This window comes from Kryptolebias marmoratus, linkage group LG5 (genome assembly GCF_001649575.2).
Source record: "Kryptolebias marmoratus isolate JLee-2015 linkage group LG5, ASM164957v2, whole genome shotgun sequence".
NCBI lineage: Eukaryota > Metazoa > Chordata > Actinopteri > Cyprinodontiformes > Rivulidae > Kryptolebias > Kryptolebias marmoratus.
The window spans coordinates 11,509,370-11,535,126 of record NC_051434.1 but is presented as its reverse complement, the minus strand read 5'-3'; the positions used below and the strand labels follow the sequence as shown (position 1 = coordinate 11,535,126).

The window sequence follows — 25,757 nt, the reverse complement described above, 5'->3', positions numbered from 1 at the left end:
GGGTTTACATGATGCCGTTAGGAGGGCCGCAGAGAGGACCCAGATCCACGCCATTCTTCATGTAGTACTTCTCCAGCTTGGCGAGGATGTGCTTCCCGTACGTGTACTTCCTCAGAGTCTGGATGTGGGGCCGGATCTGCGCGGGCGAACACAAACAACGCAGCGTTAGCCGGGGGCCCGCGGCAGGACAAACACCGGCGCGACCGTCTGTGCGGACGCCGCAGACGGTTGTGACAAAACAAACAAAACAAGACAGCGCTGAAGCGTAATTTATGTGGCGCTTTGAGCCGTTTCCTGGGAAACCATCGACGCCACATCGACACGCGAAGAGGCTGGATTATCGAACACCGATACCTTCGCTCATTTCTTTTAGGTCAAGATTCAGGAAACCGACCAGAGAGAAACAAACGGATATCAGATTTTATTTTAATCCATGGTGTTTTTGCTCATGCCCGTCTGTTAGCAAAATATCTAACGAACCGCTGGACGAGTTTTACTGAAACTTGCAGACGTTAAATCTCCGGATGCTCGACTACAGCTTATTAAACGTTTGTAACCAATTCAACATGGCCGCCACAGCCAACTGAACTTAAAAAGCACGAAAACGGCAAGAATTCAGTCATCTTTCCTGATTCTGAGCTGAAAGCTGAGGTGGTAGTAGCTGAGAGTCATACAGAACTCCGACACAAAAAGCAGCAGAAATATTAATTCTTTCAAGGAATAAAAGAGCTTTCATTACAATCTGAAAACCTTTTAATAGCTTTGAGTCTTTTACACCATCCCTTCTTTGAATTTTTTTATCCATCATGCTCTGAAACGTTTTTGAAACACTTGGTTTGACGGCTCAGAGACGACCAAATCATTCTGTACGATCCAATTCGGATGAAAACATAAAAACACCTGAACATGTTTTATAAACCATCGTTCTCTTATGGAACGAATGTTGTAAAAAAACGTGACATTTCACCGAAAAGTGGCAACATCAGAATCGACGGGAGCCCTCGCCGATTCACCGACCTTATGCATTACGATTTTGCGCTGCGTGGGCTCGGCCACGTCGATCATCTTCTGTACCACGTAGTTGGCATACTGGTCCTTCATCATGGTGTATAAGGCACTGTGGGGGCCCTCGGTCAGGCTGCACACTTCGTCGATCAGCAGAGCGCGCTCCGCCCGCGACGCGTGGGTCACGCACTTCTCCACCACGTTGCTGGAAGAGAACGCAGGAGGCGGGGGCGTTTAGGGCGGTCTGCAGGATCGTCATTACCAGTAAATACCAATACTTTGACATTAAATGTGTCAGAACTCTTGTGTGGCAGCAACTATGAATTAGTAAAAGAAAAACCGTTCTCCAAATTAACGAGCGGAGGTGATATCTGGGAGCGTGTCTGGATGTCAGTGCAGGAATTTACCTGGCAAACTTGTGCTGGCTGAGCCCCAGCACGTTGCCTCTTATTTCAGCCACGATTTTACTCTTATCCTCGGCTCGGCCGTGCTCCAAAACGTGCTGGATCACGTAGTTTCCATACTGGTCCTAAATCACACAAAACCACAGAGACGCCCGTCAACAACGGCGACGCGAGGAGGACAGCTGGTGCCTCTGACGTCGCGGCGAACGCTGCCAAATGCTCGAAATCTGGCGGCTCAGGGACGAGCCGAGCGGAGCCGAGCTTGAGCCGTCGTTGGGGGAAACGAAGGCGGCCGGGAGGCTCGTTTTTGAGAGCCTGCGTTACCTGCACTAGCTGCTCCGTGTGTTGATGAAGCTCCTCCAGAATAGGCAGCGTCTGTTCAGGAAGGCAGTGTTCGAGAATGCGCTGGATGACTCGGCAGCCGTACGGGTGAGTGGAGAGGGCGAACACCTGAGACACACAAACGATCACCGTTAGTCAAACGGAAACACCCTGCCAAGGTGAACGAACACGACGCAGATGGACTTTTTTCCCCCCTGAAGGCGTTTCGTTGAACGGAATTCTTTCCCTAAGACGACCCACCCCTGCGGGGGAGGCGAAGGCAAATTACTAATCCGCTATCAGCTGGTGGGAAACATGACGTTACAGAAGCACGTGACGCCTCGGAACAGAAACCTTAAGTTTAAATGTCATGAATGAGTGCAGGAAATCATTCCTTCAACAGTTTCTGCTCATCTAACGTTTAGTTTTTAGGTAGAAGATGGGCTGAGGCTCCTGTTGCCAAGGCAACACACCCTGTCCCTGCAAAAGACTGAGTCTGTGTACTCTGTGACAATAAGCTCGCTGCCTCTAGGCGATGACGGTGTGTGTGTGTGTGTGGGGATGGATGTCAGCCAAGCACTGGCAGCCTTCAGTGACTGAATGAAGAAACACTTTGAGTTAGAGAGCAGAAAGAACCCACCTGTCCCTTAAAGGCTTCGATGATGAAGTGCAGCGCGTGGGGCTGGACACATTCGATACACTTCTGCACCACGTGGTTCCCGTTCTGGTCCTTCACGCACTTCAGCACATGGCCGTCCAGCTCCCGCACCATGTCACTCTGCAGGGAGGGAGGGAGGCGACCAGAGGGACGGGCGGGTAATTGTGAGGAATCAAATATTGCCTGAAGGCTTGTTGCAAATACTGTGACTCACTGCCCAACAAATAACGCTGGACTTTTAACAGATGCCCTATTGGGAAATCTATTGGAGTCCATTAAGGAAAGATGGATAACTATTACTTTTTTCACCCTCACACACATACAGACACACACACACAGAGAGGCTTTTCTAAAACAAAATTTATGATATTCATCTATTTATCTCAGTATAAACAGTTCAGCATTTGCATATAAACTGTGCTTTCATTAGCCTCATTCATCGCTGAGGACAGAATTAATGTAAGGAAACGGCTGCTACACAAGCAGTTCAGATTTAAACTGCATATTGAAGCCGTGCAAAAAGCATTGATGCAGAATCCTGATGCGGAACTAGTAAAGATATGAAGAAAAGACATTTTAAAATAGAGGCGCCGAGACGTGAAACCTACTAAGCAGCAGCTTGAGGGCAAAGGTGCAGTCTGTTTCTGATGTTTCCATGCTTACACAGCCAAACAGGCACAGGTGTACTCACAATGACCTGCTGATCTGAGGGGATGAACTCCAGAGCTTTCTGGATGACCCTGCAGCCATACATCTGCAGGGCCAGAGACAGCACATGACCTCGGATTCTTTCAGCCAGAGCCAGCTTCTGGTCCAAGCTGCCAAACTAAAAACACACAAACACCACAAGCCTGTAACCTTTCTGTTACATCCGATAAGACTGTTCATGCGTATCTAAAAGAACGACTCCAAAGGTTAAAAGGTTTTAATCTCGACACCACACAGCCCCAAACTTCTCATACCTCGAAGAACTTCTGGATGACGTAGTTTCCAAAAACATCCACCATGAGCTGATAGGCTGCCTGCAGGATCTCACTGAAGACGAGCTGGCGCTCTGCTGAACTCGCTCGCTCCAATTTCAACTGGATGAACCTTGAAAAGCCAAACAGAATAAGAATTAACCACACGTGTACTTCTTTGTCTCCTTCAAGGGTTCGTTTTCTTTCGCAATGTGGGAAAGCCTCATGGGAGAGAACAGAGACGGATCTGCTTAAATCCACTCGGAACATCGAGGGGATTAAAGAGTCTGGATGACTCTGAAAACAAATAAACACGTGCGGCAATAAAAGCGAGACTGAAACTTCTTCCGTGTTTGACCTGAGGGAGCGGAGAGGTGAAATGAGATGAGATTCAAAGCGAAGAAGGCATGAAGAGGCAGCCGAAGGAAGAAAAGCAGCCTGGGAGGTGAAATGATGGATGCCAGGCTAAGATAAGACGCTGATCCAGAAGAGGCCGGGCAAAGAAAATGTCTGGAATGTGCAGGCTGGACGTCTCGGTGTATTAATAGCTCATTTCAGGGGAAAAAACTCTACATCAGAGGCGTTGCTGGTTCCACACTTAATAGACCCTGAAAACCAGGATCACAGAGTGGTCTCCAGGGTCTCATACGGCCAAATTAACACCTCTCCCGACTGCGTCACAGAAAACCATCATTTTAACTCCGCTGTTAATGAAAGCACTGACTGAAGCAGCACGAACGCCAACGCCGTCTGCTGACAACGTGCCGTGTCTATCCGGCCGCGTGACGTCACAGAGCGAGGGCGAAGCTGAAATATTTACGCTAATGCGTCGTAAAGTAAACAAACGGGACCTTTCACCGGCAAACATTAACAAACTCACATTATCTGCTGAAGACAGAAAAACAACATGAACTTCGATCAGGAACTCTCCGGCTTTAAGCAGAGTTGTTCTCCTCGCTGCACCTGCCTTTTTTTAAAACCACATATCTAATTATTAGTGGATAAGATTTTGCGACTTGTCTGCTCCCGTGTAAATATTTTGGTCTCCAGCTTCTCAGTTCTCCGCTTATCTTGTTTGTTTTAAGCTGCTGAAAATATAGAAAGGCTCTTGAGGCTTTTGTTTTTGTGTGTGTGTGTGTGTGTGTGTGTGTGTATTTTCTTTCCCTACAAAACACATAATTATGTGAGACGCCTACAAACACGCAGAGCAGACTTAACACCTTTCTTCTCCTGCATAATATCCAGTTTTTCTGTTATATTGGTGTCAAGGACCGGGGTCTATTTCTGATTTAATGAGAAGTGCTCTGTTTTAAAGGGTTTTGGGTAAATCACATGTGAGGTTGGAGTGATCTGTGCACCTGCTGCCGTGCTGGTCCTGACTGAACTCCATGATGTGACCGGCGATGTCTCGCAGCTGCAGGTTGGGGTAGCGGTTGTTCCTGAAGTCCTCCAGCAGGCGGCTGCGGCCCGAAGGCATCACGTCGGACATGCCGTAGCGTAGCCGCGATGACGGGAACAGCTGGCTGCTGGGCGAGAAGAGGGAGGAGCCCGAGCTCGCCGCGCTGCGGTACTTGGCCTCGGCGCCCGGAGCTGCGGAGATGAAGCGGCCGCTGCCGTTGGTCAGGCCTCCTGTGGGTCAGACAGAAGAGAGGCTCATTATCTGGGGATTACAAGACTCGAGTAATGGCAGTGAAATAAAAACAAACTATTAATACAAGACAAATCATAACAGCTTTATAACTTCATAACAGCTCTCTCATTTTGTAAAATCAAATTATATCATGGCTTAAAATGAACTTCTTTTTAACTGATTACACTGCAGGATAACATTTAAGACTACGCTGTAAAAATACATATAAACTCTGCAGCACAGACACCTGCTGACAGCACTGCCTGAATAAAGAAGCTGCAATCTTACAGGGAAAATATACACCTAAAAATCTGACTTTTAATAACCCAAACCACTTAAATATCATAAACTAGAGTCTAAAAAAAAATATATATATATAACAGAACACCTTTGACACAGCCTTATTGAACAGCTCTTTGTCAGGTTTAACATATCCTACAATAAAATTAAAGCTTATGTCTTTATAAGCAGCTTTATGCATAAACTTCCTCAAACATGTTTTAGATCTGGTTGTTTGGAAATGAGTCAGACTAAAACTTTCCAAACGGAAATGTCCTTAAAGCAATAAAAAGGTCCCCTTTACTGTCGTTTAATTACTTTAAATATTAAGTTATGAGGCCAGTTTACCTGTGGATTTATAGTCCCTGACAGTAACTTTCTTATAAAATGCTACTTTAAATGTATCTGATATCTGAAAAGCTTAAGCCCTAAATATTGAGGCATACACTACAGAGTGAATGTAAATATTAAAATGTTGGGATACCCGACTACCTAACAGGGATGTAAAATGTTTCAGCTGCTCATTCTGAAGACCTGAAATCATCAATTTATCAAAATAATACATTTCACCGATGAGGGAAAGATAAAGCACTAAAGAGTGGATTAGTCAGTCACTAAAGATCTGACAAATTTACCAAGGTTGAGGTTGGACGAGGAGCTGTGGTTGGACAGGGACGGTGGGGGTGTGAGGGAATGGGACGGCCCCTGGTTGGGGAGGGGCATTCCCACGGGGCCCGGGGATGGACTGAAGCCCAGGGTGCCGTTATAGAAACCGCCATGGCCGATGGGAGTGAGACTGGAGGGCGTGCGCTTGTACAGCTCGTTGTTGCCTGTCAGGGAGTCCCGCCTGGAGCCGCTGCCGCCACTCGAGTTGGCCACTAGAGGGAGACAAAGGCGTGACTTTATCAGCGGTCTCCAGAGGAAGTGAAGCTTAAATCGGCTTTTCTTTTGCTGTTTGAACTGCTCAAAGCTGTATATGTTTTTGTAAACAACGCAAATCAGGTTAGGAACTCGTGTTTACCCTAAAAGTAGGCCACGAGGAAGATGCTTGCTTACCTGCTGTGCCGAAGCCCCCCAGCGTGGCTCCGAGAGTGGCACCGAGAGAGGAGGAGGTGGGTTGGCTGAAGCCCAGTGAGGCAGACCCGGGTCCAGGCTGAGCTGAGCCTTGTGAGAACAGAGAAGAGCTCTGGGAGGATGAGCTGAGGGACGATGACCCGTAGAAAGAGCTTCCCCCGAGAGCACCGCCCGGGCCCCCCTGCTGCTGGGGCTGCTGGGATGTCATGGCACGGAACGGGCCGTTGGCTCCTCCGCCCAAACCACCGTTGGCACCACCTGCAGAGGCTGCTGCTGCTGCAACTGGAGGCGGACGGGGGAAGTAGTGCGGGGTGATCAGTACAGCAATACAGCTAAGACCTTTAAGCTAGTGCCTTAAAAATGATAATTTAGTTTAATTTAGTAATAACTTCCTGTATAAATCTAACCACTAATCTGAAAGGAAAGTTTCATAATCTCCTAACTGTGTCAGAGCATGTTTTTTTAATATTTAATCTGCTCATAATTAACTGGTGTTTAAGGTCGATCGCTGGTTTTACCTGCTTGTGCTGCAGAGGGAGACATGATGACAGAGGCGGGGGCCATAAGGCGAACGGGGCCACTCCTGGCCCCTGTGTTGACCACCAAGGCCCCTGTGGGATCATAATAGGCTGCAGGCGCCAAGACCGGGTACCCTGAGAAACAGAAGTATATTCAGATTGGCTGTTTTGTGAAGTAGGCCTCCTCATCTGAATATTCCCACCCAAGACGTCCGCTTAAAAGTTCTGTCAAAACAGATGCATCTGCTGGGATCGTTTCCAGAGCGAGGAAAAATAAAAACGAGTACTTCTGCAGAGTGCTGTGCTCACCGGGAACGCCTGCTGCTAACCCTTGGCCAAAGGCGAGGGCTGAGTTTACTGCTGCTGCTGCAACCAGCTGGTCATTCTGCTGACCCTGCTGACTCTGGCTGGGGGTCAAAGGACGCTGGTTTCCTCCAGCACGCATCACCTTTGAGAAGTGGAAGAAACAATCATTTTCACTGCTACAATAAAAAAAAAAGATGGTAACATTTAAATAAGCTCTCAAAATATGCACTACAGAGAGTGTAAGTGCTTTAGGTTTTGATAATGTGTTGCTCCTGTTGTTGTTTACGTCTGTTAAAAGTTGTCCACAGACAAATACAGTAGCAGAACATTGCTTATATCAGCATATATGAGTTAAGCACAAAAGGCTGAACCCATAATCGAGCTATAAGGGCAGCTATAGTGAGTCTGAATCATTCAGGATCTCCGTTTTTTGACCGACCTGCTGCTGGTTCTGCTGGCCCTGTCCTGCTGCTTGCTGATTGGCTGAACTGTTGGCTGCAGCGGCCTGCTGCTGGAAAAGGTTGGCTGGGTAGACCCCCCAGGGGGTCACACCGTAGTACTGGGGAGGCATCACTGCAGGGCCTGGAAGCACGCAGAGAGACGAGACAGGAGGTTAACAGTGTTCATGAAAGTAATTTCACTTTTACAACCTATGAGCCTCTTAGCTACGGTTTTTAAGCGTCTCACCAAGTGTGGCCGCCGCTGCGAGTCCGGCTGCGTACGGGTCCGTCCCCGGCGGGGCAGCGCTGATGATGTAAGGATTGGGCACGAAAGCTGGGGCCAGACCTGGAGCACACATGAAGGGGAAAAAAGCCAAATGAGCAAAACATTTAAAGCAAGTTAACCGCTTATAAGTCGCTGAGCAAATTCATAATAAAATTTACGAATCGTAATCCAGTTTCCACATGCGTCACCCCGATGTGATTTTATAATTTTGGCCATTTAAGCATCATTTGATTTTCTTTGTATTAAAGTACTGAGCTGCAGGGGGGACTAAGAAACAGCAACACCAAGTTATGGTTAAGATTTAAGATTATTTTAAGGTGCAAGAAAGCCTCTTTAGTTATATACTAAACTCCAGCCGATGTCATCTTGACGGTACATATGAAGGCACTATTAGAGTGGGAGTAGTTATTAGATATGTTTTAAACAAAAATAAACTACATATTGGATACACTTGATGGAGCGGATCAGAGTTGTTTAAGCTGTGAAACATTCAGGTGTCGTGTTGTTGAGTGACACCACCCCACAGGGACGCACCGATGTGAGGCTGCTGCGCCGCTGCCAGGGCGTACTGCTGCTGCTGGGCTGCTGTTAGCTGCTGCACGGCGAGGGCGTTGTTTCTCTGAAACAGCTGCAAAACGACGTGACAACAGGTAAAATTACAGCTTCGTGGCAGCAGAGCCTCTGAAAGGACTAATATTACACGAATGCGTCTTGTTTTCTCTGCTGCAGCCATTACCTGCTGCTGGTTAGTGTAATCAAATAAACCCACAGTGGGTGTCGAGTCCATGGGCATCTGAGAGTTGTAATCAAACTGAAGCGGCTCCATTACTGATTCCATGGGGTCCATGGTGACTCCACCTTGCTCCACGCCAGAGAAGTCCTCAGGAGGTTTGGGACCTCCGCCGCCTACGAGGGGCGTCAAGCCTTCGGCCCCGACGCCGCCGGGACCTCCCAGCAGGTCGCCCTCAGGGCCGGGGGCGGGCATGTTGCCTGAGGGACGGCTGCAGGAACCAGACAGAGGCGGAGGTTGGGTTCTGCATGCGAAGGATGTATGAGAAACAGAACCATTTATTGAACAACGCCGCGTCCTACCCAAACTCCTTGACGTCGACGTCGAGGCCGTTCTGTACGGGCAGCCCGTTTGGGTTGATGACGTCGCTGATCACGTCCGATTCGCTTTCCGTCAACTCTTTTAGCTTCTCCCCCTCAAACGTCGTCTTCGGCTTCTCCCTCTTCTCTTCCTCCACCTCTCCATCCCTCTGTCCCTGCATTGGCGAGAACACACAATATGTAATTTGCACAGCGGAGCTCGGGGCACGACGCCGTTGAGCACAACATGAATAAAACACTCAAAACGGTTTTCATTTTTCCAATTTAAATATCCACACGCTTCCAGACTCAGATCTGTGGACTTCACAGTTCATGTTTAGGCCATTTTTACTGCCTCAGTCCAGATAATCCTGTACATTTACACTAGATATCTGCACAGTGTTTGGGTTTTATTATCCGTATGGTTCAAACGCCATGAAAAGCAACTACATTTCTGAAATTATTTAGTGTTTTAGTGAATTTATGCCCTAGGGTTGTAGTCTTAATAGGAATGTTTATTTTGTAAAACTATGCTCCAATTTAGAGTAGAAACAAAAAGCTGTGTATGCTTGAGGACTTAGCAAACTTGTGACTGACAAGCTGCACAAAGTACAAGCAACATATGGTGAATTATTTGCACTTTAATTAGTGTGGTTTAGTGTTTCACATTAGTTTCTTGTTCAGATACAGCTGCCACGCAAGGTGCTGCCAGCAGCAGAAACTTGGGGGGGGGGTCTCAGTTTTGTCAAAAAACATGTAAACGTATCTGTCTGGGGCTGTGGAGTGACCTGCAACCATCTGTGATCAGGCAATCCAAACACCCGAGGCACCTGGGAAACTGTATTAGCACGCATTCCAACAGGTTCTCAATCAGGAACTCAAAAACTAAAATACTAAAGTCTGGATATGGTGGATAAACCAGAAAGTGACATTATGGATATTGTGTTCATCTTCTTCCATCCTCCAACTTTTTTTTTTCATACTAGTGCAGACTTTTTGTTTGAGTAATAACACTCAAAGTGAACAGTAAAATAAAAATAATAATAATAACAAAGCTGAACACCTACATATGGTCCTTTTCGAAGGCAGGAATCCAGTTTGTCAGCCGGCGAGGACGACAGGACGTACTCCACCATGCTCACTCCCAGCCCGCCGCTCTCGGACCGCGGTGACATCACTGAGCCCACCCCGACTTCACCTCCGCCGTGGAACCCCTGCCCCGGCCGACGGGACACCATGATTGGCTGAGACACGGAGTGATCTGTGGCGACAGTCACAAACGCATCATGAATTATTAAAACAGCTCGATGTTACCACTCAGGGACAAAGCATGACATGGAGCGGCGTGATGGTTACTGGAGTTTCACGAGTTATATTCAGAATATTTCTTCAGCAACGCGGTCTCATCTTGTGTGATCTCATATGAAAAACTCAAAAATATAAACTGCTTGATGTACAATAAAAACTTGCAGGGACCGCTCAAATGAGCGCCGACACTTTCTGGTGTCGTGTCATCATGTTTACAGAAATAACTACAGCGAGGGAGCAGAGTCTGAGAATTACAATCAGGAAAAAACATGAGAGGGATTTCATATTGATCGTCGGTGGAGGTTTACAGATATGCTTGTATGAAATTTATTTCAGAAAGTTCCTGCATTCGGTCCAGCCTTCAGCTCCAAATCAAATGTAAACCCGGGCAGCTTGATACCTGAGGCCCCCCATGCACTGTCCCGCCACTGGTCCAAGAAGATCCCTTTTGGTGCGTCTTTCCCGGAATCATCCGTTTCCCAGAACTTCTTCCCAGTTAGGAGCTGCTGCAGAGGCACGGCACAGAGTGGAAACATGAGAAAAAACAGGTTACAGTGGATAAAAAAAAAACAACTTTTAATAGAAAATTCATTAAATATCCTCCAAGCTGAAAGGCCCTACATGCCCCAACATGTTTGTTTTACTTGACTTTTATAAATGTAGCATTTTTGATGTATAAAAAAACGTCACATCTGTTGAAAGCAGCTTGCTTTATGTGCAGTAAGGGACAAATTTTATTAGATAAATTTAAATTGTAAGAGCAGCCATGAAACAGTGGCTTCATTTAAAATGTTATCAATTGTTTTCAGAAGTTATAATCAGTGTTTGGATTTGGGCATCTTATCTTTCTATCTCCTTTTACTTTATTACACTCACAACTTCAGCCGCAGTGTGAAAAAGACTTTCTTTGTAAAACTTTATGTGATTTGTATTTTTAGGGATTAGAGGGCAAATACAGGACTTAAACGCTGAAACTTTCAGTAAACATGTTCTGTTTCTACATCAACAATAAAGATTTATCCAACATGTTTGTATTGTAACCGCCTAAAACTATGATGCTGACATAAAGCATAAAACTCAAATATTATTAAAAAACAAACACGTTATCATTGAAAAGGCCAAAGCTGATTGTAGTCGTTCTAAACGCAACAAGTGATGCATTTATACCATAATTTATGTGAAAAGAACAAAATAAAAAACATGTTTTAAAAAGAGTTTTCAGCTTTGACGCAGCCGTTTCATTAAAAACATGAATGTGGCTCAAGCAGCCCGTTGTTTAAGCTGTTTTATTTGAAACTAAATCTCCACGAGCACTTCATATCGTTTGCTCAAATCAAATTATTCTGATGGATCGGACCAACAGGAACCAGATTTTGAGTCACCATCTTTGGATTACCGAATCAACGCCAACATTAAGGTCCTGCAGGCTGAAAATAAAAACCATTTGTTTAAACCTTTTATTCTAATAGCAGAACTAATCGGAAAAACTAAATTACGTTTTATTGGCTTTCTCACTTCTTCATGTTTGACTTTTTAGTTGTTTCTTAACCTGACGCCGAAGGGAAACAGCTGTCCAACACTGTCATCTGGATACAACTTTTTCTTTTAAAAATCTATACTGTGAGAAAAAACAGTCTGACCTTCAGGCTGACCCTGAGCAGGAAACTCACATTGCTCACCTCTCCCATAGCTCGTCCCTCCAGAGCCAGAGCCTGGAAGTCATGGTTCAGCTCGTCCATGGACCGAACCTGAACACAAACAGGTCCCACGCTTTAATTACCTACGAGTGATTATCCTAGAAAACATTACTTCAGCTAAAAGCACAAGTTATGACTCAAAAGGCTCGTTTGAATCAGCTTCAGGTGAAATATTCCAGTCCTGGAAGTGGAATTCTACTCATGGGTGCCGACCTGACTGTCGTGGATGTTGTCCCCAGTGGGCCAGCGGTGCTTGCCGGGCTGCTCCCCGTGCTGCCGCTGGAAGAAATAATCCACCATGGCATCGTCCTGGGACCGTCCCGCGCCCGCCACACCCTGGGGGTGAGACGCAAGCAAACACATGTAGATTACTCTGAAATTACAGGTGGCGGCATATGAGCAGCAACTGGAAGAAACGCCACAAAATTACACCCCCCGCCGCCGTTTCATAAACACGATTTCTACTTCAGCTCGTTTGTGTCCCAACTTGTGAAATACCTCAAAATTAATATGCTGCGACTGGCAGGAGGGATGTAAACACTGGACGTATCGCTGGGGTGTGGAGCGCAAAAAAACAAAACAAAAACAAGAGCTTCATTTCAGCAAAACAGATCAAGTTCTTTTTTTAATCTAAAAAAAATGTAAAGTAGAAAACAAAAAAATACAGGTCTTGGCTTGTTGTATGCATTTTTCACAGCTCCTCCTTCGTGCTCAGCAGTTTAAGGCAACGTACAGTTCTCTAAAACTCAACTAAACAGAAGGAAGCCTTTCTTTTTCACCGGCGACACGCGAAGCGACTTCCTCCCTTCTTTCAAGACACGAATGAACAGTCGGAGAAGTCGGTAAAGGAAACACGAGCCGAAGAACATCCGTCAAATGTGCAACTAAATCGTCAATTAGAGTAAAAACTGGGACGGAGTTAAAGCCGTTTGGGTCAAATGTAAACGACATCACGCTGTTGGAGCTCAGAGGAGGTGCTGAGGAGGACTCTCAGCTACCATCACATCAAAATTCAGCTCAAGTTCTCTAAAATGAGCTGAGCTATAAAGATTTTAGCTCATTTTGTCATCCGAATACCATAAATTACACCATCTGAGCGAAGAAATCAAAGCTGGAAACCACGTTTCAGATTATAAAATGATTGGAGTTAACGAGAAAGCACAACTTTATTTGTCTTTAAGGAACAGCTTTCCTGATTAACGGCAAATTAACTAACAGAGAGAGTAAAAGTCTAATTTAATTTAATTCATGAACCTTTCACCTTATGTGTGACTTATCACAGCTCAACATTAAAAAACATTAAAATTATTCATTTAAGAAGCTAAAAACAATAAACGATAAGCACTTTCTCTACATCTGGTAAAAAAAATAGAAAATAAATCTGTAAAAGTAGACATGAACTCAATCATCCTATCTCTGAGGAAAGTCTACTTGAGTCTGTATTTAATATATTAATTACTTTAAAATGTCAGACAACAAAAAACGCACATATTACAGGTAATTTAAAGTGTGATGACTGCAGTCAGAAGTATTTTTACTGAAAAAAAGACATTTTTTAACCATAATGCTTTGCTGCATCATAAATTCCTGACTTCAATGAAGAAAACCCCATTCTGTTAAATAGCTGCCATTAGCCACCCTCTGGTGTTTCTATTTAAAGCAACGTGATGTGCAAAGTTTTATTTTCAGGCGTCGTATTTACCAGCTTTGTTGAGCAAAGCTGCTGTTACTAATTGATCCTCCCAGCTTTGGCTGCGGTAATTACGACAGTGAATGCTGTAATAAATGGACAGAAGTTTAAGTTAAGCATTTATTGTTATATTCTGCTGAATGGAAAATACACATTCACCTAAAAACCAATTAACTGGTGTCGTAACATCGCCCCTCGGCTGCCCTGATTTCTAAAGATCGGCATCAGCTTAAAACACTAAAATCAGTCGACATCTGGTGGTTTGTAAATTAAACCTGTGTACAAAGAAACAGAGGAAATGTTTTAACATTTAACACCGTTTTCTGTGCTGTCCTTGATTTAAATAAATCACATGAATCCAATAATAGATACAGCTGAACAAACATCATTTTATCACCTTATCAAGGGTTAATGATAATTTAATGGCCATATGATGGAATAGGAGCTGGGATATTTGTGGGTTTTTTTAACCAGTCAGATGGATGATTGTGGAGAGGTGAGCACATGATCTGGTAGTAAAGGTGCAGCTTTGCTCTGGCTGTAGTTCCTACATTTTACGTTTTGAAAAAACCCACAATTACAGGGGATCTTTGTGTTTAAGTGCTGCTGCAGTGCTGAAAATAAAACCCCCTCACCATGAAAAGTGCTACAGATGGCAGCTTGCTCTTTTGTTAGAGCCGTGGCAGCGTGTCACGACCAGGTGAACATGAAAAAATGTTGTTTATCATGAATGAAAATCATCGCCCCTCTCAACTCAATGCATCTCCAAACCATGATCTGTGCAGCAGGGCTAGCCTAATCGATTTTTTTTTGCATGTTTTGAGGTAAAAGCAGCCAACTTGGGTACAACAACTGCACAGACTCCTCGTTCCCATGTGCAGGAATATGAAGTGAGACATGCATTAAGATCTGTGAACCCACGGAAAGCTGCTGGCCCTGATAAAGTTCCAGGGAAAGTACTCAAAGCCTGCCCTGTCCAGCTCGCCGCCGTCTTTGCCCCCTATCTTCAACTCCTCCCTGGCACGAACCATCATTCCTCCCTGCTTAAAAGCAACCGTTATCATCCCTGTTCCCAAGAAATCAACCACCGAAGGTCTAAAAGATTACAAGCCTGTGGCGCTTATACCTGTAATCACGAGGTGCTTCCAGAAACCGGTGCTGAAGGAACTACAAAGCGGCCTCCCCGCCAACTTCGACCAGTCCCGGCGTGCCCATCGGCAGGGCAGACCTACAGAAGACGCCATTGCTCTTCTCTCTAAACTCAGCCATCTGGAGCACGGTGGGGGTTTATGTGAGGATGCTGTCCTCTGACTGCAGCTCTGAATTCAATACAAACACGCCCAGTATCCTGATCAACAAGCCGATTCCCACACACGTCTGCGCCCGGATAAAGGACTTTCTGACGAGCGTCCTCACCACGAGCGCCACACTGTACATGAGGGTGAAGTTTTTATTTTTTATTCTTTTGATTCTTACTCTTTAACGTCAGCACCTCTCAGTGTTGTACTTTCCAGACTCCGTTTACACGCGAACAATCTCCCGGAAACGTCACGGAGTTCACGCCGTTCACACGGTAACGTTGCGATCACAGCCGCCGTTTATGGTGCGCTCCGGTAGAGCTGGGAAATGGGAATTTCCAAGTTCCTAGTCGTAATATTCAATGGGAACGCCCGCTCAAGTGGGACATCCCACTCGGAAAGTGGGGGCAACTCCAACTTCCTCCAGCTAGGATTTTAATATGGCTGCCACTCGCAACTTTAGAAAGTAAACCTCGTTATTTTTACTCTTTAAGTTGTTTTTCAACATTTAATCACTCGTATAACTAGTACTTTTTAACATGTATATAGCAAGTATCGAAACATGTTCCGCAAGTGGAACTTATTTAGTAAGATTTCAGAAAATGTGAGAAAAATAAAGGCTTTGCCGCAGGCGTCCATCTTGTTTCTGACTCGCCGAGCGGGACAACTGGAATGCGGTGAAGTGGGAAATTACGTCACCCCGATTTCCCAGTTAGGGAACGCATCTTTAGAAAAACAGTGAATCGCGCTGTAGTTTCAGTGCCAGGTCATCGGCGCTGTCATGGCTGTACTTTAACGAGAAGCGCGTGCACGCGGACGCTCCGACCTCGAGCGTGAAAACAGCTACAGGCTCGTTCGGTAGTCAGAGAATGTGAGAAATGTGTCTCCGCTGAACTCACGAGACGGTGTAACACGTGCGTGTTTCGTTTTAGAAGCTCTGGAAAACGAGCAGCACAAACGGCTCTCTGCTGTCCGCCATTGTTACTGCAGCCGATCTACTCCTGCAAGCAGGTAAACACAGACGCCAGGCGTTTCCAAAAACTTCCACTCCAAGACGTGGATTCAACAAGCTCCGGCGTCAGAGAAAACGACCGCCATTGTCATATGCACGAACAGCTGAAACGCGACAGAAATGTTAGGGTTTCACTTGAAAACTGATCGTGTTTTTAATCCAACGACAACAAAACATTTACTTATTTGTTTGTTTGTCTCCCCGCTCTCTGCTCCGACAGAGCGGGTAAATTAAAAGATAAGAGCGGTGGGTATTACCTGCTGGATCGGGGGTGTGGCCTGAGGGGTCTGTCCAGTTGGGGGGGCATGTCCTCCGCTGCTCAGCACCACAGGCATGATGGGAGATGTACTTCTATGGTGGGGGCTGAATGAATCCTGCCAGAGCACTGCTTTCCTCTTCAACACACACACACTGCTCATTCCACCACAGCCTGCCAGGAGAACAAAAAAATAACACACACGTCACATGTAGACGACTGGAAACACGCTAAACGCACAGAACAAACAGACGTCTGACAAGAGCCGACAAGTTCGGCGCAGAACTCGGTTGATAAAACAAGCGTCGTTCGTGGCGTTCAGGCTGAACGGCGCAAGTGTTTGAAACCAGAAAACAAAAGTTTGTGTCAACTTTGCAAAGCTTCCCTTTATGTACATGTAGACAAAAATCTGACTGATCTTATCCGTCTTTTGCGGACGATCATTTTAACAAAGAAAGTGGTTTAGTTGTAGCAGAACAAAGTACAAATGTGTCATCATCACAATATGAAAACCACAAAGGATCGCTGGAAGTGACATTAATAGGAGGCGATTAAGTAAAACGCATTCAACAGTCACATATCGGAAGAACGCAACATGTCGGCAGGTGAGCGTTAGACAACAATGGCTTCAAAACAAAATAAATCCAGGTGTTTATTTACTCTTGTCCGATGCAGCAGGGAGAGATATATGTAGAATATCATTACTGACCTGTTTGAGGTGAAAAAAAGAGGAAATATTGGACATTTAGTTGCCCATCTCGTCCTACGACATTATTATTTCTTAAGTTTACACAAAGCGAGCCGACACCATGGAGGAGCTACGTGGCCTGAAATCAACAGACTCATAAAAACAGTGTTTCAGTGGATTTGTAAAGGATGTCCGAACTCTCCGTGTTAATAAAGTTTTGGTATCAAGTCGACAGCGTTTATGGATTAGAATCAGACCTAAAATGGCACCACTGCTTTATTTGTAACCACATTCAACCGTAACAGTTATTTATTGTTGTTCTATTTGTTATATCACTTAAAAAAAACCTTAAGATTTAATTTAACGTTAGCTTTGGGGTTTAGCATGTAGCATGGCTGAGTTATCTACAGCAGAGACGTTCTAAGTCACGAAACCGGTAATTCCAGCACGCATACAGTTCTAACATTCCCTAACGGAATGTTTACTTTCCTTTAAATGTTTTACCGGAATAAAAGTGGCCTGGGCGGATTCTAGACGTCCTCGAAGGCTGATCTTTGCGGTTGACGTCCGCCCACCAGGCCTGCCGGCGTTCCGCGCTCAGCTCTTCCGATTCAGATTTCCTGATTTGGAGATTGCAGTGAAAGCTTCGCTTCGCAGAACCGTCTGCGCGGTTAGAACGTCGTTTAACCAGCAAGAAACAACCACTGCGACTACAGTCAAAAAAAGCCCACGTGGCTGAAGAGGGGGAGGGTCTGAAGTATGACATCACCTGGGAACTTAAATAGTGCCTGAGATGCTGAAACTCATTTTATCAGTATTGTGGCAGGAATGGGGATTTTCTTTTTAAATTGCAGCATTAAATAATGTATGTTTTCCTAAAATCCTGCAGCCCTGACCTCAGCAGATGGTTATGCGAGTATTTCCAAAGCACAGATCTGACTTGATGCCTCCGCCAACCTACTACCTTGGACTCCATCCAACGACAGAAATCCTTGTTCTGCTCGTCAAGAGCGCCGCTGTGAGCTTTAAGGGCCACTCCAGACAGAACCGGCAGCAGGTGGAGAAGAGGTTAATGTGACATTACTCTAAGCTAACAGAGGCAGCGGAGGAGAACAAGAATTAAACACTGCCAGCTGCAGTTCCAGACGGTGAAACCGGCGACACGAGAGGCTGGAAACGTCCGCAGAGATTCTCAGTTTCCTCACGTGAGTGGCAGAGGCTCGCGGTCTCGTCGCTTGGAGTTTGAACATCTTCGAAACGTTTGCGCAGCAAAGTTCCTCTCAAATCTTCTTTTCAAAAGCGGGCTCCTGCAAATTAAATTCTAAATGCGAGGGCGGCTGCGGCGGGCGCAAAGCGGGCCGAGGCGAGCACGGCGGGGACAATGACGCAACACGCTTGGTCTAGAGCAGTGGTTCCCAAACTTTTCAGCTTCCGACCCATAAAATAATAGTGACAAAGGAGTGTGACCCCATCTGTTGGCTGTTTAAACATCCAAAAATGACTATTAAATAACAACATAATGACAACACAAACAGTCTTAACATCCATTATGCTATACTTTTAATCAATTTATGGACTTGTATTTCAAGTTTTTGTAACGATTATGGTGCAAACATAGCATAAAAATAATGTTTTTATTGTAAGTTGATGTCTGGAGATTAATTAAGGACCCCTACTTGGTGTTGAGTGACCCACACTGGGGTCCTGACCCCAACTTTGGGAATCATTGGTCTAGAATACAGGTTTCCAAGCCGTGCACACAGATTCAGGCCATGGGAATAAGTCCTGCTCTGCTTAAGATATATTCTGTTACAGCTGACAAAAGGACAACAATACCTTTGATTAAAACAGTAAAAGATAATATTTGTGTTTCTGCACAACAGTGAACTCGCAAACACTCAAAACTGAGACCGCAATGAAAAATTTGCCAATTTTCTAACATTTCTGAGTTGCCAACTTGTCTCCAACGACCACAGCTCCGTGAGACGCTTCCTCAAGTTAAAGACTTAACGGGGAGGCCCGTTGGATAATTTATTAAAGGTCTTGACAGGTAAAATGTTTCAAACTGAGCAGCATTTGTTAAAATCCTTCGCCATGCGTTGCACTCATGAGCTCCGTCCAGCCAGGCTTGTCAACCGTCATCCCAAACAACACGCACACTGGAACTGTGACTTCCTTTTCTTTTAAAGGAGATTATTAATCCTTTTCTACATCTGAAGATTGTTTGACAGGCAGGTTAAAGATGCCTCTAACAGCTTGTTGTGTGTTCAGTGTTGAAGACTGGTTGAGCTGAACACTGATTCGCTGCTGCACATTTGTCAGAGGTGAAACTTTCAAACTACGCTGCACAATAAAAACAATTCACCATCACTACCAACCAAAAGTCATGGTTTTTTTGTATAAATTGTGTTAAAAAACAGCAAACGTCCCTTGTTTTGTTTACAACTAAATCAGCAATCAGTTAAATTCTCCTGTTAGAGTTCAGAATATCTCATTTCCATCTGATCTTAGACTCAAAGTTTGATTCAGGGCTCGACTTCCTCCCCAAAATGACTTCTGTCAACTCGTCCTCACAGCTTTTAGTCCCCGTTTCTTTTACGGACAAGAAGAACTTTCACTTTTCTCTTTCCACCCGGCGTCTGTGATTCCATCGTTCTCACTCTGACTCCGTTTACATCCGGGGATTATTTTACCGACTCAATATCCGTCATGCTGGTCTTGCTGTAAGGAAGTGGGCGGAGCTCCACTTGGATCGCTAGGCGAGGGGCTGGGTTCGGTTTAGGGTTGCTAGGTAACGGGGATTGTGGCGCAACAATCCCGAGGTTTTTGAAACAGGTCGTTTTGCAGACACCAGAAGACATTTACTTGTTGTCAAAAAACAACAAGTAAATGTTTTTTGCGCTTTCTATAAGCAGCAGATACCCAAATGGAAATACAAAAACATGCAAAAAGTGAATTTTGCATAATAGCTTCCCCTTTAATCAAAAACATTGAAAAAAATAAAATAAAATAAAATTTTGTGACAGCGGTTATGGCTTTAGGGCGTTCTTGACAAAGACTGACCATAAAAACGACAAAGAAAGAGACGGTTATTTGATACTTACAGTACTTGTCCAACCTGAACTCTGAATAACAGCAGAAGTCAGAATAATAAATGAATATCCCACAAAACAAGTACAGAGCCATTTGCACGAGGGCGAAGGCGTGCCGTGGACACAAACAACTCCCAACAGGGACGGGACTTATTCTGCCGCAGCCCACGAACAAAGGACAACATTCCCCTATGATTAGCACCGACACTAAAAGATAATAGTTAACACATTTGCACAACAAATGAAGACAGCAGGCAAACGTGGTGTCACCTGTAGAGAGCTTCGATGACGCCATCGAGCCCAGCTTCATGAACTCAGGCATATGAGACTGATCAACGTTTAAGAGCTTGAATACATCAGTGTTTTTTTAAAAAATTGAATAAAACAATGTTTATTTGAATGTTCTGGTAGCTTCTTGTTGCTAAATTACACCCAGAAACACAAAAAGTAAATTAAAGGTGTTTCTAAGAGTTAAAACAGAGGTTATGCACATCGCTGCTTGATTGTTAAAATTAAATCACAAGTTTTATTTGAATATTTGTCAGCTAGCTCTAGCATTTATCCAGAAATGCAACCATAAAGAAGCATGACTGACTGATTTTTACTCTTTAATACAGCTGAAAACTACTGTAGCTCCATGGACTATAGATGTGAGCTAACACACAAATATATATCCTAATAAAAATATATCAAACAGAGCAGAGTATTTACTGAGAATTCACATTTCTGATCCTGGATTCCAGTAGTCTATAAATAGCAGCAACCTCTGTGTTTGTTTATCTTTTTTAAAACTTTCTGGGAGTTTATTAACAACAAATAAAAAAGATGAGCTCAGTTATGTGCAGTTTCTGCCTGTCGTCGTGTTTCCAAACTACGTACGTTTGACTCAACTTGAACAACAGTGCAGCCTTTTGTCTTTAACCCTCACAGAGGTTTTATTTACTCGCTTTAAACTCTTAAAAAAGGCGCCAAACAAATCCACTTTGTTCCTCACGACGGTCTGGGTGCTTCGCTTCAACTTCTCTGGCTTTTGCATTCAGTCGATCTAATGTTAGCAACTAAAATGAATATTTGTAAACTGATTTTAAGCGGTCCACGTACATTTCTTTCTGCATTTAAGGTGAAAGGTTTTGAATAAATGAATGAAAATACTAATGTCTACGGGTTCCCTAAAGAAAGCCTCAAGTAGAAGCTAAAATATGAGTATATAAGGCACAAAGGGAGCCACATTAATGTTACACAAAATGCATTTTGAGCATTCCTGAGGCAAAGCAGCAGACATTAAAGCTACTAAATAGATCACAATTACTTCAAAAACCAAACAAGACACTATAAACACTACTGAAACTTTATTTTTAAAGCCAAAAAAGAGGTTTTAACACCTATTAAAACAATTCCAAAGGAGAAAAGCTTTGTTGTTGCACAAGAATCATAAAAAAACAAGAAAATATTTTATTTGTTATGCATGACACCCACCTCAGGTCACTGATTACGTCTCTATCTCTGGTTCTGGTTGTTCTTTGAGCAGGAGCGTGTTTGTGATTAAACTTTGCTCGAGCCTGCGTGCGGCAGATCGATCCGTCGCAGCAGAGCGACGTCTCAAAAACAACAATCCGGGACCCGCAACGAAAAAGTTCAGCTTTTATTCTGTCCGTTTCATCAAAACAAATTCAGAGGCGTCGCAAAACGCTTCCCTCCAAAAAACTTGCTCTTAAACGACACTGTTAAATGTTTTAGACCAGTTCAGTCCAGCCTGGACGCACGTTAGGCTTGCTGCTCGGTGTGTTGCATAAATTTACTTTAAAAAAAAAAACAAAAACAAACACAAAACAGGACTATCTAGGAATGTGTGCACAGGGGGACATGGCTGTCGTTTTGAAAGGGTCAGAGGTGGTGTTGGTACTTATAACCAGGGTGGAGGAGATCGAGGGGCAGATTGTTATCACCCGCTGCTGGAAGGCCAAGGTGGACAATAAATCAGGCTTTTAGCAAAATATCTCAAACCCAAACTCTGACGAACTTTCGGAGTCGGCCCAGTTAAGATAACACACCTTAGCGACACAAAAGTGGCTACGACTCCGTCAGTTTTACAGATACTGAGCTGAGATTTGACATGGTAGTAGCTGAGAGTGATCCACAACACTAGACGTCGTCGGGTAAGACGCTGACGTCTCATGAACCTCTGGACAGACTCGAACGAAACTCTCAGAAGGTTTACATCTACAACAGGGGGTAAGGAACCCTGCTCCTCGAGGGCCACCGTCCTGCATGTTTTCCTTGTTTCCCTGCTCCAACACACCTGATTCAGTGGTTAAATCACCTCTTCATGTTCTGCAGAAGCCTGTTAATCACCCATTGTTCAAATCAGCTGTGTTGGAGCAGAGAAACAAGTAAAACATTCAGGCTGGTGGCCCTTGAGGACCAGGGCTGCCCACCTCTGATCTACGACCTTTGGAGTCAAGATGGCCACCACAGCAACTGACCTTAAAAAAGAAAACAAAACAAATATGTCAATTTTATACTACTGGCCTCACACGAGAGGCAGTGGGTGATATGGATTCCTCCAATCATTCCTGGGATTTTAGTTAATAATTATATAAACATGGAGAAATTAGCAGAAGTGTGCACAACAGTGAGGGCGGTATAATTTGTATTTTACTGCCTCTCCTCATCCAACAAGCTGTAATCTCTCAAAATGAGCAGTTCGGCTTCAGTGTCCCTACAGGCCGTAGGGAAATGACAGGCAGCTCTTTTTACACCGAGCCATGTGCAGTAATTACCTTTGTGTGACGCTGTCTGACACCGGGGCTCTCCGAGCACCCCGGCCCTCAACGAGCCCGCTGACCCCGGAGGAAGGCACCGGGCCCGGCCCCGTCCAGGACCCGGCCGGGGCTCCGAGCAGCGAGCCCGCTCCGACGGCGGCTCGTTCACATGACGCCGTTCCTCCCCTGCCTTTGTTTTTCCTCAACAAGGAAATGTCAGCTCTCCGGGACCCGGAAATCCAGCGCGGCGCGCACGGCTCGGGGCTCCGCGAGAGCTACCTCCGGCACCCGGAAACGGACAGGGGAGCCTCGGCGGCGTGGAACCGTCCCGACGACCGATCCACCGCATACCGGCCACACAGAGGGGTGTGACAACACCGACCCGCAGCTAGCAGGGGGAAGCGCTTCTTGTCTTGGTGTACCGAATATCAACAAAAACGGGGAATGTTTGGGTGTTTTTTATTTTATTTTCCTAAAAACGCTCCGAGGTCGTGGTTCCCTTCCCGTGCCCCTGCCTCCGCTCGAACCCGGGACCTGCTATGCGGGGGGTGGGGGTGGGGGGCTTTCGATGCCCGTGTCCACCAACAATAACACGGCCTCCCGTCACAAGCTCAAACCGGCTGCCGAACACGGGCGTCACGCAACGATTTCAACGGCGCCGCCAGACCCCGCAACGTTATAGTTCGGTTGCGGGTGAGCACCCGGGGGGGTCTCAGCCTGCCCACCGAGCCGGCGGCAACACGGGTCCCCGCTGACGAGGATGCTAACAAAAGGCCCGAGAGCTGTCTGGAGCGGAAGACCGACAACAAGGGGAGGAAGGAGGCAGGCAGCAGAAAGGGGAGACTGCCGCTCAAGCTTCACCAAATACTCCCGTTTCGGCCCTCCGAGACCCGCTGCGAACACAATATCCGTCTCGATAGGTTGATAAGACGTGCCCGGTGCGACCGCGGGCGGAGAAAAGGTGCTACTCACCGGCGGAGAGGGTGGATGGTTGCGGATTTCGGCCCCAGTTTGTCTCCGACACCACAGGCTTTTACTCCGACAACATGGCGGCTCGACGGAGGAGCAGGCAGCAGCGCAGCATGACGGGAAGGGCTGAGAGGGAGCGGAGGGTTCGATGCGCTTGTGGCAGGCCGGTGTACCACATAATCAAACCACACTTCTCTCTTCATTTACAGCTTTAGGCATCAACAACAGCACTGCTCCTCCGCGGAATTTAAATTAAATCGATCTAAAATGGCATTCAAAGTCATATATTAAGAAAATCTAAGGTTAAAATACATAATCTGTAAAGAAAAAAAAAGTTTAAATGTCTCTTACTTTAAACAGATCAATTATGTAAATAAATCATTATTTACTAATCACAAAGAACATTTTAACTACCCTGGTATCCGACATACAACCAGCATTTTAGATACCCCAAACATCATTCTTCAGAGAATTGCTTTTCTAGTTTATACCTTCAATTAGATTCACAACATTAACATTGTATATATCTATATATTTTACCAGGAGAACCCACATTCAGTGTGGTTGTAACGCTTCAATTTAATTCTACATATTTTATGTTAAATGTTTATGTTATGTTAAAATATCATCCCATCATGTTTTTACCAGACACCTGAAATATCTTTATAAACGTTGATATAGTTGAACTGTTTCCAGTCGTTAGTCTAATTCTACTAGTTACAATATTTTCTCTGAAATATTCTGCAGATTTCTATAATAGTATTTCATTTAAGATATCCAAAATGAAAGTTATGGCTACTAACAATGCAGCTGTGGATATCTTATATGGGACGAGTTGAATCTGGATAGATGAAAGATTCGTTAAATAACAATAAAAATACGAATTATGGTTGTCTGTTTAAAGAGCCTGTCTATTATATGACAGATCCACTTGCCATAAACCTGCCGTCCCTTTGTTAACTGGTTGGTGTGTAATAAATTTGTATTGTTCCGTGGTTTGTTATGGTTTTGTTTTGACCTCATTCACATAACTCCCTTATAATAAGAACAGGGTTTGTTGCCTTTTAAGATAAAGTTAATGTAGCACAGGAGCAGATAATTAACATACATTATATATGTGAGGAAAAAAAAAAGATGTATTACAACAAATGTTGTTAAATATTTTATAAGCTACAGCATAAAGGTACGGGGCTATTAACAATGAGAAAACCGCCTAAAGTATTACAGTATTATGCTTTAGCCAAACATTTGTTGATATTGCAGGCCTCCGTCGAGGTAGACTGTACACAAAGCAGCGGGGTCTCCAGGGTAACGGGGTTGCTTGTAGCCATGGCAACCGCACGGCCCTCCAGTGCGTGACTGCCGGACGCTCCGTTTACATCACCGGTATGGGGGGAAAAAACACGAGTTTGTTGCCCACGAAATAAAATTAAAAAAATAAAAAAATACCCCAGTGGGTAGAGTGAGGACCGTCCCGAACCGACTGGTGTGTGGGTGCCCTATTGCGGACCCTGAAGATACCAGTGGCCCCTAATTCCCCTCAGAAATATCTGGCTAGCTAGGCCTGCTTTCTTTTAAATTACCCGCCTATATGCTAACTGGTAGGTTAGCATTGTTCACAAAAACAATGTCTTCCGTGTTCTCTTTGATATAAAAACAAACTAGGACGTTTTGAATGCAGCTGCTGGCCAAAAACATTTATTTTTTTCAACTATATAAACTAAAATAAATGCCTACATTTAAATTTACAGACTGCAACATGTGAATTGCAAAGCTGCTGCTGGTGGCTCTCTATGGTCACCATGGTAGGTCTTCTTACTTCGTGACTGCCAAGTTAACGAGAGCAGAAAGAAACGGACTGAAAAGTGAGCCTCAAACAGACTGCCGCTGTGCAGATCAGATCAGTCAGATCTGAAAAATTCTTGAACCGTAGGAGACATGACAAGTCAAAAAGGCCCTCCACTTCCTGTTTGGATGAGGATATCTTAAGCTAAACTGAAGAAGATTTGATCGGAT

The 25,757-nt window shown here is 44.9% G+C and overlaps 1 protein-coding gene across 4 annotated transcripts in view; it reads right to left on the bottom strand.

Moving 5' to 3' along the window:
• pum1 (pumilio RNA-binding family member 1) overlaps nt 1-23,874 on the bottom strand; it is a 25,511-nt gene extending 1,637 nt beyond the window's left edge. Inside the window, exons 1-23 of one of the 4 annotated variants that reach the window (XM_017425855.3) lie at nt 23,745-23,874; nt 16,232-16,404; nt 12,188-12,310; nt 11,948-12,025; nt 10,678-10,783; nt 10,037-10,230; nt 8,973-9,145; nt 8,617-8,881; nt 8,415-8,508; nt 7,842-7,940; nt 7,594-7,736; nt 7,158-7,296; nt 6,849-6,983; nt 6,313-6,612; nt 5,892-6,134; nt 4,706-4,976; nt 3,351-3,480; nt 3,080-3,214; nt 2,371-2,508; nt 1,734-1,859; nt 1,413-1,534; nt 1,018-1,210; nt 4-136 (exon numbers count right to left, since the gene is read on the bottom strand). In XM_017425855.3, coding sequence (XP_017281344.1) covers nt 5-136; nt 1,018-1,210; nt 1,413-1,534; nt 1,734-1,859; nt 2,371-2,508; nt 3,080-3,214; nt 3,351-3,480; nt 4,706-4,976; nt 5,892-6,134; nt 6,313-6,612; nt 6,849-6,983; nt 7,158-7,296; nt 7,594-7,736; nt 7,842-7,940; nt 8,415-8,508; nt 8,617-8,881; nt 8,973-9,145; nt 10,037-10,230; nt 10,678-10,783; nt 11,948-12,025; nt 12,188-12,310; nt 16,232-16,393 — 3,501 coding nt within the window. In that variant the 5' untranslated portion in view covers nt 16,394-16,404; nt 23,745-23,874 and the 3' untranslated portion in view covers nt 4. Of the gene's footprint in view, nt 1-3; nt 137-1,017; nt 1,211-1,412; nt 1,535-1,733; nt 1,860-2,370; nt 2,509-3,079; nt 3,215-3,350; nt 3,481-4,705; nt 4,977-5,891; nt 6,135-6,312; nt 6,613-6,848; nt 6,984-7,157; nt 7,297-7,593; nt 7,737-7,841; nt 7,941-8,414; nt 8,509-8,616; nt 8,882-8,972; nt 9,146-10,036; nt 10,231-10,677; nt 10,784-11,947; nt 12,026-12,187; nt 12,311-16,231; nt 16,405-23,744 lie in introns of those variants that run through there. The other 3 variants (XM_017425864.3, XM_025007620.2, XM_017425870.3) reach the window with 3 other exon arrangements.
• Between the last annotated feature and the right edge of the window lie 1,883 nt (nt 23,875-25,757).